General features: G+C 45.5%; 1 protein-coding gene and 1 long non-coding RNA gene across 9 annotated transcripts in view; one reads left to right on the top strand and one right to left on the bottom strand.

Annotated features, from left to right (window-relative positions):
* Positions 1 to 7,660: 7,660 nt before the first annotated feature.
* LOC137322751 (uncharacterized) lies at positions 7,661 to 11,976 on the bottom strand. 2 transcript variants are annotated; one of them, XR_010963233.1, is made up of 2 exons: positions 11,570 to 11,976; positions 7,661 to 8,550 (listed from the first exon to the last, which is right to left on the bottom strand). It is a non-coding gene; the product is annotated as an uncharacterized lncRNA (long non-coding RNA). The 2 variants fall into 2 exon arrangements; XR_010963232.1 differs by lacking the exon at positions 11,570 to 11,976 and adding an exon at positions 10,938 to 11,375.
* The window catches only part of chst7 (carbohydrate (N-acetylglucosamine 6-O) sulfotransferase 7), a 26,616-nt gene continuing 22,995 nt past the window's right edge, over positions 10,154 to 13,774 (top strand). For 6 of the 7 annotated variants that reach the window (XR_010963229.1, XR_010963228.1, XM_067985766.1 and 3 more), the window contains exon 1: positions 10,382 to 11,990. Coding sequence is in view for 4 of the 7 variants with exons in the window: in XM_067985766.1 (XP_067841867.1) it covers positions 10,682 to 11,953 (1,272 nt within the window). In the remaining 3 variants the exon portion in view is untranslated. Of the gene's footprint in view, positions 10,241 to 10,381; positions 11,991 to 13,774 lie in introns of those variants that run through there. The other variant, XR_010963231.1, reaches the window with a different exon arrangement.

Genomic DNA, 13,774 nt, shown 5'->3' with positions numbered 1-13,774 from the left:
ACCAACCACCGCGGGCGCGCGCTCCTCCGAACACTGCCGGTTCGCGCCGTTGTCGTGGAAACGCAACGACCCAGATTCGGGAAAGTGACGGTTTTTAAACGTTTGAATTTGTTTTATTGTTATTAACTATCGAGATTCATCGGGTAGCTTCCAGTTTTTGACCTTGTAGATGCAGTCAACGTATTTAAATTTTTTTAAAATACTCATTTCACTGCGATAATCTCCGCTCGCCAATCTCCACAAGTCCCCAGATTGACTCAACTCAAAAAAAAACCCTTGTCCTTGTTTGCACATCCCTCCATGGCCTTGCCCCACCTAGCCTCTGCAACCTTCTCCAGCTCCACATCCAACCTGTGCCTTATGGATGTCTTTTTTTTATCCGTTAATGGGATGTGGGCGTCGCTGGCGAGGCCAGCATTTATTGCCCATCCCTAATTGCCCTTGAGAAGGTGGTGGTGAGCCGCCTTCTTGAACCGCTGCAGTCCGTGTGGTGAAGGTTCTCCCACAGTGCCGTTAGGAAGGGAGTTCCAGGATTTTGACCCAGCGACGATGAAGGAACGGCGATATATTTCCAAGTCGGGATGGTGTGTGACTTGGAGGGGAACTTGCTGGTGGTGTGCTTGCTGCCCTTGTCCTTCTAGGTGGTAGAGGTCGCGGGTTTGGGAGGTGCTGTCGAAGAAGCCTTGGCGAGTTGCTGCAGTGCATCCTGTGGATGGTACACACTGTGGTGGATGGGGTGCCAATCAAACGGGCTGCTTTGTCCTGGATGGTGTCGAGCTTGTTGAGTGTTGTTGGAGCTGCACTCATCCAGGCATGTGGAGAGTATTCCACCACACTCCTGACTTGTGCCTTGTAGATGGTGGAAAGGCTTTGGGGAGTCAGGAGGTGAGTCACACGCCGCAGAATACCCAGCCTCTGACCTGCTCTTGCAGCCACAGTAATTATGTGGCTGGTCCAGTTAAGTTTCTGGTCAATGGTGACCCCCAGGATGTTGATGGTGAGGGATTCGGCGATGTTAATACTGTTGAACGTCAAGGGGAGGTGGTTAGACTCTCTCTTGTTGAAGATGGGCATTACCCGGCACTTGTCTGGCACAAATGTTACTTGCCACTTATTAGCCCAAGTCTGGATGTTGTCCAGGTTTTGCTGCATGCGGGCATGGACTGCTTCATTATCTGAGGGGTTGCAAATGGAACTGAACACTGGGCAATCATCAACGAACATCCCCATTTCTGACCTTATGGTGGAGGGAAGGTCATTGATGAAGCAGCTGAAGATGGTTGGGCTTACGACACTGCCCTGAGGAACTCCTGTAGCAATATTCTGGGGCTTAAATGATTGGCCTCCAACAACCACTACCATCTTCCTTTGCGCTAGGTTTGACTCCAGCCACTGGAGAGTGTTCCCCCTTATTCCCATTGACTTCAATTTTACTAGGGCTCCTTGGTGCCACACTCGGTCAAATGCTGCCTTGCTGACAAGGGCAGTCACACTCACCTAACCTCTGGAATTCAGCTCTTTTGTCCATGTTTGGACCAAGGCTGTAATAAGGTCTGAAGCCGAGTGGTCCTGGCGGAACCCAAACTGAGCATCGGTGAGCAGGTTATTGGTGAGTAAGTGCCGCTTGATAGCACTGTCGACGACACCTTCCATCACTTTGCTGATGATTGAGGGTAGATTGATGGGGTGGCAATTTGCCGGATTGGATTTGTCCTGCTTTTTGTGGACAGGACATACCTGGGCAATTTTCCACATTGTTGGGTAGATGCCAGTGTTGTAGCTGTACTGGAACAGCTTGGCTAGAGGTGCAGCTAGTTCTGGAGCACAAGTCTTCAGCACTACAGCCGGGATGTTGTCGGGGCCCATAGCCTTTGTTGTATCCAGTGCACTCAGCCGTTTCTTGATATCACGTGGAGTGAAGCGAATTGGTTGAAGACTGGTTTCTGTGATGGTGGGGATTTCAGGAGGAGGCCGAGATGGATCATCCACTCGGCACTTCTGGCTGAAGGTGGTTGCAAATGCTTCAGCCTTGTCTTTTGCACTCGCGTGCCGGACTCAGCCATCATTGAGGATGGGGATGTTCACGGAGCCTCCTCCTCCCGTTGGTTGTTCAATTGTCCATCACCATTCACGACTGGATGTGGCAGAACTGCAGAGCTTTGCTCTGATCTGTTGGTTGTGGAATCGCTTAGCTCTGTCTATAGCATGTTGCTTCCGCTGTTTAGCATGCATGTAGACCTGTGTTGTAGCTTCACCCGGTTGCACCTCATTTTTAGATACGCCTGGAGCTGCTCTTGGCATGCTCTTCTACACCCACCATTGAACCAGGGTTGATCTCCTGGCTTGTTGGTACTGGTAGAGTGAGGAATATGCCGGGCCATGAGGTTACAGATTGTGCTGGAATACAATTCTGCTGCTGCTGATGGCCCACAGCGCCTCATGGATGCCCAGTTTTGAGCTGCTAGATCTGTTCTGAATCTATCCCATTTAGCACGGTGGTAGTGCCACGTTGGGTGGTGTCCTCAGTGTGAAGACAGGACTTCGTCTCCACAAGGACTATGCGGTGATCACTCCTACCAACACTGTCACGGCAGGTAGATTGGTGAGGGTGAGGTCAAGTAGCATTTTCCCTCATGTTGGTTCGCTCACCACAAGCCGCAGGCGCACTCTGGCAGCTATGTCCTTCAGGACTCGGCCAGCTCAGTCAGTAGTGGTGTTACCGAGCCACTCTTAGTGATGGACATTGAAGTCCCCCATCCAGAGTACATTCTGTTCCCTTGCTACCCTCAGTGCTTCCTTCAAGTGGTGTTCAACATGGAGGAGGACTGATCCATCAGCTGAGGGAGGACGGTAGGTGGTAATCAGCAGAAGGTTTCCTTGCCCACGTTTGACCTGGTGCCATGAGATTTCGTGGGGTCCAGAGTCAATGTTGAGGACTCCCAGGGCCACTCTCTCCTGACTGTATACCACTATACCGCCACCTCTGGTGTGTCTGTCCTGCCGGTGGGACAGGACATATCCAGGGATGGTGATGGAAGAGTCGGGGACGTTGGCTGGAAGGTATGATTCTGTGAGTATGGCAATGTCATGCTGTTGCTTGACTAGTCTGTGGGACAGCTCTCCCAATTTTGGCACAAGTTCCCAGATGTTAGTGAGGAGGACTTTGCACGGTTGACTGGGCTTGGTTTGCCTTTGTCGTGTCCGGTGCCTAGTGGTCCGATGCCGGGAGATCCATCCGGTTTTATTCTTATTGTGACTTTCTGTAGCGAGATTGTACAACTGAATGGCTTGCTAGGCTTGACTGACCTCCTGAGCATCCCATCCTCCTGGCACACCTCACTTGGCAGCAGAGCTTCTAGCCAGCTTGGTTCTACTCTCTGGATCTCCATTGCTAAATATCCTTACCTTGCTAATTCAGCCCTGTCTTCTCAAAACTTAATCTTTTGGTCATGCACTTTGTCGGCTATTCTAATTGTTTTGTTACACCTCGGTCCTCTCTGATGTGAAATGACTCAAAATGTTTCATTGCATTAAAGGTGAAAGTTGTTGTTGCTAAATGTTTATGTTACCCCAACCAAGTGCATGACATACCATTGATACTAACTTGTCTAAGGGGTACTCAGGAAGAAGCCACGCAGTAGGTATAGGGTTGCTAACCCTCCAGGATTGGCCTGGAGTCGCCAGGAATTGATGATTAATCTCCAGGACACTGCTGCAAGCAACCAGGGAGAAAAATCATTGGGCATTAAAAACAATTTTGTTTTTTTTTCATTTTCTTTCAACACTTCTGTTTATTAGTTATAAAAATATTGGAGATCGAAACAAGGCTATTTGACTGACAGTCAAGATTCATCCAATTGGGTAATGAAGAGTCTTTTTGCGTTCCAGTTGGTGTGGGAAGGCAGTGCGCCATGAGGATGGACGTGTTGGGCGACCAATTGCGGGAACGTGGGGGCAGAGCAGTTGGAGGCAGGAGGTCATGTGATGAAATCTCCAAGAATCCATTCAACCAGAGTTGGCAACCCTAAGTGGGTAGAATGAGCCATCACCAACCTTAAAGGATTCTCACTAAAAAGCGGGTCAGAATACAAAATGCATAACTCACAACCTTTGGAGAATGGTAGAATTAATGAACATTATTTCAATTAAAATATGTAAGAAATATTGGACAAAATTCCAAGAGCCCTGCTCCACTAGCATAGCACGGCACAATGGAACTCCCATCAGTCCACAGCAAAGGACTTCTCCACCTCTCTACTTGCCGCTCCTCTTACAACCCACCCCTTTAACCAAGCTTTCATTCAACCAACCTAATCTCACCCTCTTATATTTACATCTATTTTCCTCTCACCTATCTGTGAAGCACCTTGGAATGTTCTTTACATTGATGGTGCTATAAAAATGAAAGTTGTAGTTATTGTTCTTGTAAAACTTATGATAAGCTTCTACATTGAGGGTGGGCAAAGTATAACATTTGCACTTTTATCTTTACTAAATAAACCACGCTTTAGGGACAAGACCACAAGTGACCAATCCAAGATGATCAAATTCTGTCAAATACTTTCCAAGATGTCATTCAACTGGACAAGCATGTGTCAGAAACTAAAATTGCTATATGTCAATTAGTTTGACAAAGGGCAGAAATCCAATTAGGTGCTAAACTCCTTTTTTACTAGTTCTGGCTCATAACAGGAACAAAAGAGCTCTAATATCAATTGCAGCTAAGACTTCTTTGTTCCTTAGTCTTATTTGAAATATTAGCACATTAATCATTCTATTCATCTACAACCTTAACAGGTCTATAGCTCATGCAGAGACTTCAGTTGCAGCAGCAATGTGGTCTTAAGATTTTACATTGAGGACCAAAAACATAAGAAAAGATTCACTTGCATCTTTCCAAACATCTTGCCAATAGGACTTGGTATTACCAAAGGAGTCTTACTCAGACACCATCTCTAAATTCAGGACTTTTACCCAAAACTCCCCTGCTTACTCAAATAATGGCATAGTCCTTCCAGGATTTCCTTCCTGTAAATAAACCCTTTTTCTGAAGTTCTTGCTTTTGTGTTCAGATACATACACATATATGATAATAAAAGAAATTCAAATACACCAAACCACTCAGAACATATTAGAAAGTAATCAAGCAATGCAAAATGTCAAGTACAAAGTTTCACTTGTCACACTGGCATTCAAGGAAATAATATCTCAGCAAGAGTAGAGGAGAAAATTGGTTGGAGAAAAAAACTAGTACATTCCTAATTAATATATTATTCTATGCTGTTTCTATGGCAAATAAAGTGACAGATGTCACCGTGATCATTAGTGATTATGTCTGTGATTATAGCACATGATGACTGGAAATAAGATCGCTTGTACAGCAGCAGGTCTCTCAAAATGCCAGCCCTCTCAGGATAACTGAAGTGCTGTTGTACATTTAATAATTAATATTTTTTATTAATCAGTAATATATGAACTTTTTTTATTTGGCAGAATCACAATTTTAGCAGTTATACTATTAACCATGAATCAGTGGTGGCACTCTCACCTCTGAGTCAGAAGGTTGTGGTTTCAAGTCCCACTCCAGAGAATTGAACACATAGTCTAGGCTAACACTCCAGTGCAGTACTGAGGGAGTGCTGCACTGTCGGAGGTGCCATCTTTTGGATGAGACATGAAACTGAGGCCTTGTCTGCCCTCTCAAGTGGACGTAAAAGATCCCATGGCACTATTTTGAAGAAGAGCAGGGGAGTTCTCCACAGTGTACTGGTCAATATTTAACCCTCAACCAACATCACAAAACAGATTGGCTGGTCATTATCACATTGCCATTTGTGGGATTTTGCTGTGCGCAAATTGGCTGCTGCGCTTCCTGAATTACAACAGTGACAACACTTCAAAAGTATTTAATTGGCTGTAAAGAGCTTTGGGATGTCCTGAGGTTGTCAAAGGTGCTACATAAATGCAAGTCTTTCTTTCTTCTTCCTTTCAACAATTGAAAAAGAACTATGAATATGTAATGAAGCAGTCCAAGCCTGCATGCAGCAAGACCTGGACAACATCCAGGATTGGGCTGATACGTGGCAAGTAACATTCGCGCCAGACAAGTGCCAGGCAATGACCATCTCCAACAAGAGAGAGTCTAACCACCTCCCCTTGACATTCAACGGCATTACCATCACCGAATCCCCCACCATCAACATCCTGGGGGTCACCATTGACCAGAAACTTAACTGGACCAGCCAATAAATACTGTGGCTACAAGAGCTGGTCAGATGCTGGGTATTCTGTGGTGAGTGACTCACCTCCTGACTCCCCAAAGCCTTTCCACCATCTACAAGGCACAAGTCAGGAGTGTGATGGAATACTCTCCACTTGCCTGGATGAGTACAGCTCCAACAACACTCAAGAAGCTCGACACCATCCAGGACAAAGCAGCCCACTTGATTGGCACCCCATCCACCACCCTAAACATTCACTCCCTTCACCACTGGTGCACCGTGGCTGCAGTGTGTACCATCCACAGGATGCACTGCAGTAACTCACCAAGGCTTCTTCGACAGCACCTTCCAAACCCGCGACCTCTACCATCTAGAAGGACAAGGGCAGCAGGCACATGGGAACAACACCACCTGCATGTTCCCCTCCAAGTCACACACCATCCCGACTTGGAAATATATCTCCGTTCCTTCATCGTCGCTGGGTCAAAATCCTGGAACTCCCTACCTAACAGCACTGTGGGAGAACCTTCACCACACGGACTGCAGCGGTTCAGGAAGGCGGCTCACCACCATCTTCTCAAGGGCAATTAGGGGAGGGCAATAAATGCTGGCCTTGCCACCGACACCTACATCCCATGAACGAATATAGAAAAAAATGTATTGGGGAAGACACAAAAATTGTATTTCTTGATCTCAACAATTAAATTTGAATTTACCTGCAGTTTATATTCTAAGTTTCCAGTGTTCTTATAGCAGCTGATTGTAGTCTTTAAAAGGTTGGTACACTCATTTCTGAAACACTATGCTACCGGAGAACAATGTTTGATGATGTAGGCATAGTGGATGCTGAGTCTAGGAATCCTGACTTCTGCATTGAGCATGAATAAATGTTATTGCAAGGCTGTACTACGTTCCCAGTGGACAATGCTCTTTTCATAAGACGAAATGTATAAACACACAGCTGTTGGAAAGGCAGTACTGAAAACTCTTTCAATAGTATTTTATCTGAATTCAGTATTTGGCTGACTTGTCGATCAAGACTCCCACATCATTTCAGGTCATTTTCATGGCATGCGTTTGCAAATAAATTGGAAAAATAGTGTGCCAGTTTGATCCTTAAAACATCATTGCATCTATTAGCTTCAAAAAGTAGTAACTGAAAACATAAGTAATATGGTCCTAAAGAGTGTAAATTTAAATTGCTAAAGAGTAGGTCACTGTTCTAATTTTAGCAGATCCAAGGCAATCTTTATAGATCTGTTAGTAAGATGTGATAGATGTAAGGGGTTTTTTACTGTTTCTCGGGCTTATTATAGGTCAGCCAGTTATGTTTTTCCTGAGCTGCCCTGCCCGCTGTGCGGTTGCGAATCGCTTTCCCCTTCCTGATTCTGAGCTGAGGACTTATCGGGCGGTAACAAGGACAGACGAACAGACCAGTGGATTGGTACAAGGAAAACCAATGTTTATTAATAAGAAAACTAAAACTACAAGGTAAACAGTATTATACAGAAGATAAAAAGAAATCGCTATGGATACAATACAGTCTTACACTTAACGGAGTGGAAGAAATGGACACATCGAGGGAAAATTCTAAAATCACAATTTTAGCAATACCCCTTTAATTCCCACCCTTACACCTAGCTAGGTTGTCTTGTGGCGGCCAGAAAATTAATGCTCACCGGTGAAACATGAAAAGGCCTGGCCCCTGTGCCCTGCTGCTGCCGTCAACATGTGGTTGCGAGGTTTACTGGATGGCCTTCCTTCTTAGTTGCTAGCAGGCAGACAGGACACCGGGCCAAGAGGCAAAGAGAAGAGAGCGAGAGATTCTGGGAAGCCCCAGTTATATCAGGTTTTTTTTTGTGCCTCATCAGCTTGCTCCATTGTTCGATTTGAGCACGAAAACGTAAGACAAAGGACCCGAATCTCTGGCCCATTTACATAATGGCCGGTATCTGTACTGATGAGTTCCATAACTGCTTTCCATTGTTCCTGAATGTTCCTTGATGGTTCACCTTAGGTGGGATTACTTCTGATGGCTTGCCTCAGGGCGTGAATGCAACTGCTTGTCTCCCTGCATTGTTCAAAAAAAATCTGTCTGCCCTTGTGGAAAGGTGTCCAGTTTCAAATGCTGCAGGCCTTTGGCCATGTGTCTGACTGCAGCCATTTTGAGAGGCCCTGGCTTGTTTAGAACACAGTCACACCAGGGTTATTTTTTAATAACTCCAATAAATCTTCGGCGGTGGGGGGGGGAACATGTGAAATTTTGCGAATCCCTTCATAGACTTGTAAGATGGAGGTTGTAAGCACAATGGATCTATTTTAAGTTCCTCTGCAAAAAACACAGGAGAAATTGTGATAAGATGCAATACCTAGGTCTTCCAAGACTCATTCATTTGGAGTTAGGCTGGAGATATACTGCACTAAGTGAGAATTAAAACAGTAAGCCGGGGTGGGGGGTGGGGGCTAAATTTTCAACTTGCCGCTTGGGCATATAACAGGCATTGTGGATCAACCGCCTGTTATAGAAACTGCCTGATTTTCCATTCCACTGAAATCAATAGAGATTAAAATTGGCCGGTTTCTATGATGAGCGGCCAATCCGCAACGCCACTTTTATACCCGGTAGCAATTTTAAAAAGTACCCCAGCATCATGGAGGGGACAATTTATTTTAAATTGAAAGCTAGCAAAAGCGAATGTGTAACTTGGCAACTTCTTGGCAGATTTCATATAGAATCATAGAAAGGTTACAGCACGGAAGGAGGCCATTCGCCCGTCGAGTCCATGCTGGCTCTATCTATGCAAGAGCAATCCAGCTAGTCCCACTCCCCACCTTATCCCCATAGCCGTGCAATTTTTTTCCCTTCAAGTACTTATCCAGTTCTCTTCTGAAGGACATGATTGAATCTGCCTCCACCACCCCCTCGGGCAGTGCATTCCAGATCATAACCACTCGCCGTGTAAAAAAAGTTTTTTCTCATGTCCCCTTTGGTTCTTTTGCCAATCACCTTAAATCCATGTCCTCCGGTTCTTGACCCCTACGCCAATAGGAACAGTTTCTCTCCATCAACTGTGTCCATATCATGCCTCCCGTGGCCTTGGTCATTTCCTGAGTTGTTTTGTCACTTTCGGTTGATGCACATCCAAAACCACTTTGCTTGGATGTGAAACTGACAATATAATTACATCGTAACAGTGTAATTCACATTACAAGTTTGGCATTTCAGTTTTTGCACCGGTTCTCAATGTAGAAATGGGGGGCTGACTGAGGCCTGATCTCACCCTGTAGCGGAATGGATGAGATCACCGCTTCTATAGAGTGTCTTGCCTTTGCTGATTTCGGATTAAAGCTACATTTACACTGTAACTGCCGCCTCGATGTGAAGTGAATGCATTTCACGCCACTACCACAGCTGCGGTGTAGATGCGCCCTTAAAGTCATCCTTAAAAAAAATAAACACATCTCCATGTGTAAATGGGGTTACAATCGGTCACTCTCTGATCATTAAAAAATCTCACTCGAGACGTTTCTCCAGGGTTGAGGGCTCTAAAATAATACTATCGGGTGTCACTTTGCATCAGCTTCTGCTGGTTCCCTGCTCTTAATGAGTTCAATGATTATACATAATTAGCTGGTTCTTTTCCTATGACGCAAACACCGATCCACTCTAATCCCTGCGAAATAAAATACTCAACCGTGGAGCCGAGGGAAAGTAAAATTCCAGGTTGAAATCCATCATTGAACGCCAGCGCTCCTCAGCATTCCGAGCCAGTTTAAACTCAGAGTAATATTTTATAATTTGCGGAGTCAGGTATTTTAGTCTAAATTGAAAGCCAGCAAAAGCGGACGTGCAGCCTGGCGACCTCTTGGCAGATTTCATATCTGCCAACACTCTAATCCTGCATCGCCCCCCTCGTTGTTTAATCACATTGTTAGCCTGGGGACAACACTGATGGGCAGGAGTTTGGTCCTGAATTTTTTTTAAAAAACACTCAAGAACTTGATGCAGCAAAAAGAAAGTAAGAGTTTTTGGATTTCTGCGTGTGTAAATGCCACTGGCACGGTAAAAACGCTTAGTTAATCGGAAGTGCACTGCATATAGTTCAGACCACAATCTTTTCGTGCACTCGCTCACTCACATATACACTTTCCCCCTTCACTCACTCACTCCCGTACACGATGCTTTTATTGTGAAGTCTCTGGGCGGGTTTCTGGCGTCCGTTCCGTTGTATTTATTAGGATGACGGAGTTGTAGGGTGACATTTGTTTCCCTTTATCTTGATTTTACTAAAGCAGCTTGTTGCCTATAAGCCAGTGTAAACTCATCTGAGAGGGGCGCTCGTTCACACAAACAAGAGAACAGTCAGGGCATCAAGCAAGGCAAGAAGAAAACAAAAAAAAACAAGGACATTTGAGAGAGCAGGGGTGGGGAAAGGGGAAAGGGAAGGCAAGCAGATGAAATGAAGACGCTCCAAAAAAGATATCTGATGGTCATCATCGCTTATTCGATTTTGCTGCTCACCATTCCTTACATACTGGATTGCCACAGTAAGCCCATGGCTCCTGCGGGGCAGGTCGTTCCCAGGGAGTGCTCGGATGCTTTGGTTCCTATGGGGGAGGACCCTGATTTGGAGCTGGGTCTCGGTCCGGGGGGCAAAGCTGCCAATTTGACCCCGAGGAGCCGGGGCGGTCAGAAGAAGCAGCACATCTACTTACACGCCACTTGGAGGACCGGCTCGTCCTTCGCCGGCGAGCTCTACAACCAACACCCCGAGGTCTTCTACCTCTACGAGCCCATGTGGCTCATGTGGCAGGCTCTGTACCCGGGGGACGCCGAGAGCTTGCAAGGGGCCGTCAGGGACATGTTGCGCTCGCTCTTCCTCTGCGACTTCTCCGTCCTCAAGCTTTACTCGCCGGCCTCCCCCTCGGGGTGGCTGACCACCCGCACCGTCTTCGGCTGGATGAACAACAAAGTCATCTGCTCGGCCCCTCTCTGCGACGCCTACAAGAAGGACCGGGTGGAGCTGGTGGACGGGAGCCTCTGCGAGAAGCAATGCGCGGCCAGGGACATCGTGGAGCTGGAGAGGGAATGCAGAAAGTATGATGTGATGGTTATTAAGGACGTCAGGGTCTTGGATGTAGGAGTCTTGCTCCCTCTGATGCAAGACCCGTCCCTGAACTTTAAGGTAGTTCAGCTGGTGAGGGATCCCAGGGCTGTGCACAACTCCCGGATGAAATCGAAACAGTCCCTGGTGAGAGAGAGCATCCAGGTGCTAAGGAGCAAGAAGAAATCGGACAAGTACAAGCGCCTTTGGATGCCCAACAGGTCTCAGCGGGCGGATACCTACGTGTCCAGCGCCCTGGAGGTGATTTGCGAGGCTTGGAGCAGGGACCTGGCGCTGGTCAAGAGGTCCCCAACCTGGATCAGGAAGAGGTACCTAACGATTCGCTACGAGGACCTGGTGCTGGAGCCCCTGGACGGTTTGAGGACACTGTACCACTTCGCCAATGTCACGGTTACGCCGGCCACTGAGAATTACGTGTTGAATATGACACACGGCAAAGGGTACTCCTCCGACAAGCCTTTCCTGATCTCTTCCAGAGATGCGAAGGAAGCCGTCAGCGCTTGGAAGAAAAGGCTGAGTCTGTGGCAGATCCAGCAGGTAGAACAGAACTGCCAGCAGGCGATGAAAATGCTGGGCTACCCGCCAAACAACATGGACAACACGTAGAACCATCTGCCATCCAGCATTCAGAGACTGGACCAAGGTAAAAAAAAATCAACACATTCACACAGCGGATATAAATGTATGTAGTGGAGACTCAATCTACTGTGACTAAACCATAAAACCAAGAGTGCCAGATTTAGGCTGCAAAAAAAATGCTTTGAGTTTGTAACCTTTACTTGATGCAATCTTGGGTGCAAATAGTGGGTTTTCTGGTTCCAGAGAATGTAATGAGGAGTTTAGGCCATCAAAATCCTTTCAGGAGCCTTTTTTTGTACTCTTATGTTGACTCTGGTTCAAGAGCGCTGCAGAATTTGAGCACATAATCTAGGTTAACACTTGAGTCAGAGGTGCCGTCTCTGGATGAGATGCCTGTTCAGGTGGACCTGAAACATCCCAGGGCACTTTTTCAAAAAGAACAGGGCATACTCCTGATATTTTGGCCAACATTCACTCCTCAACCAACACCAAAACAGAATGAACTAGTCATTCATCTCATTGCTGTTTGTGGGGTCTTTCTGTATTAGTTCCCACATTTGCCTACAAAATAACACTGGCCCTCTGGTGGAAGTAAAGATCTCATGGCACTATATGAAGAAGAGCAGGGGAGTTCTCCAATATTTATTCCTCAACCAACATCATTAAAACAAATTATCTGGTTTGATGTTTGTGTGACCTTGCTGTGCATAAATTGGTTGTCTATTGACCTATATTGGCTGTGAAGCATTTTGGGATGCTCTGAGGTTCGAAAAGTTCTATAAAATGCAAATTCTTTCTTTCAATGACTACACTTCAAGAGTAATTCATTGGCTGTGATGAGGATGTGAAAGGTGCTATATAAATGCAAGTTTTTTCTTTTAATCATTTTATTTCCAAATGTCAACATCATCATTCAGGCGGATTAGTGGAGCAGGGGAGGGAGAGATTAGTGAATTTGATAATCTACAGATGAATTAGTTTCCATGGTTAAAGCATCCTGGGTTAGTCGTGATCCCTTACACTGTTTGACTTTTCTCAACCCGTTTCCTCATGTTTTTAATATTCATGTTATCTTAAAACAAATATTCAATACAAAAAATGTAAATAAAAGGATGGTAAAAATGAATTAAAGTATTTAGCAACTTGCATACGATATTTACTTCAGATCACACGCAGGTACTTTTGACACTGTCAGTCTTCTTTGAAAATGCTATCATTTTTGCACATCTACCAGGTTTATTGTGAACATGCACCGCATGATAAGATGTCCATACATCACAGTTCACAACTTCCATGAGTAGTGGAAACAGCCCTGTTTGATATTTGTGTTCGAATGCATATCTTAAAGTGGCAGCTCCCCACCCCCATAATTATAATTTTTTCCAGCTCCTTCATTTCTGTGTTGGGCAGCTCCAATCCTTTTCTCCGCACCCATAATTTTGTGGGTAGTTGCCAACTAAAAAAATCTTACTTTTAATACTTTTATCATCAAAAGAAAAAATATCAGTGCTGGGAAATGGAACTTTTCTACACCTTTTACCAAAATGGCACAGGCTAGATACAGGTTAAAGCTTCTCTGTCCCATCAACGTGCCTTAACCCTAACTTCAGAAGAGTACTCTCTACCCATTGTATCTGTGCAAGATTTCACTTTTCTTCACCAGCCTTGTAGCTTCTCTAAGTTTGCCAATTAATGAATTATGGGTAGTTTTTTGTTGTGACACAAGTGAGGATTGGGCATTGGCTTGAGATTACCTAACCTTATTTCGCACAGGCTGGTTGTAGTCAACAAAGCTTTAATCTAAGTTTAAGGTGAATTTGAATCAGCTGAAGAAACAATGGACCAAAT

Source organism: Heptranchias perlo, chromosome 6 (assembly GCF_035084215.1).
Source record: "Heptranchias perlo isolate sHepPer1 chromosome 6, sHepPer1.hap1, whole genome shotgun sequence".
In the NCBI taxonomy this organism is placed as follows: Eukaryota; Metazoa; Chordata; class Chondrichthyes; order Hexanchiformes; family Hexanchidae; genus Heptranchias; species Heptranchias perlo.
This window is presented reverse-complemented; position numbering and strand designations above follow the sequence as displayed.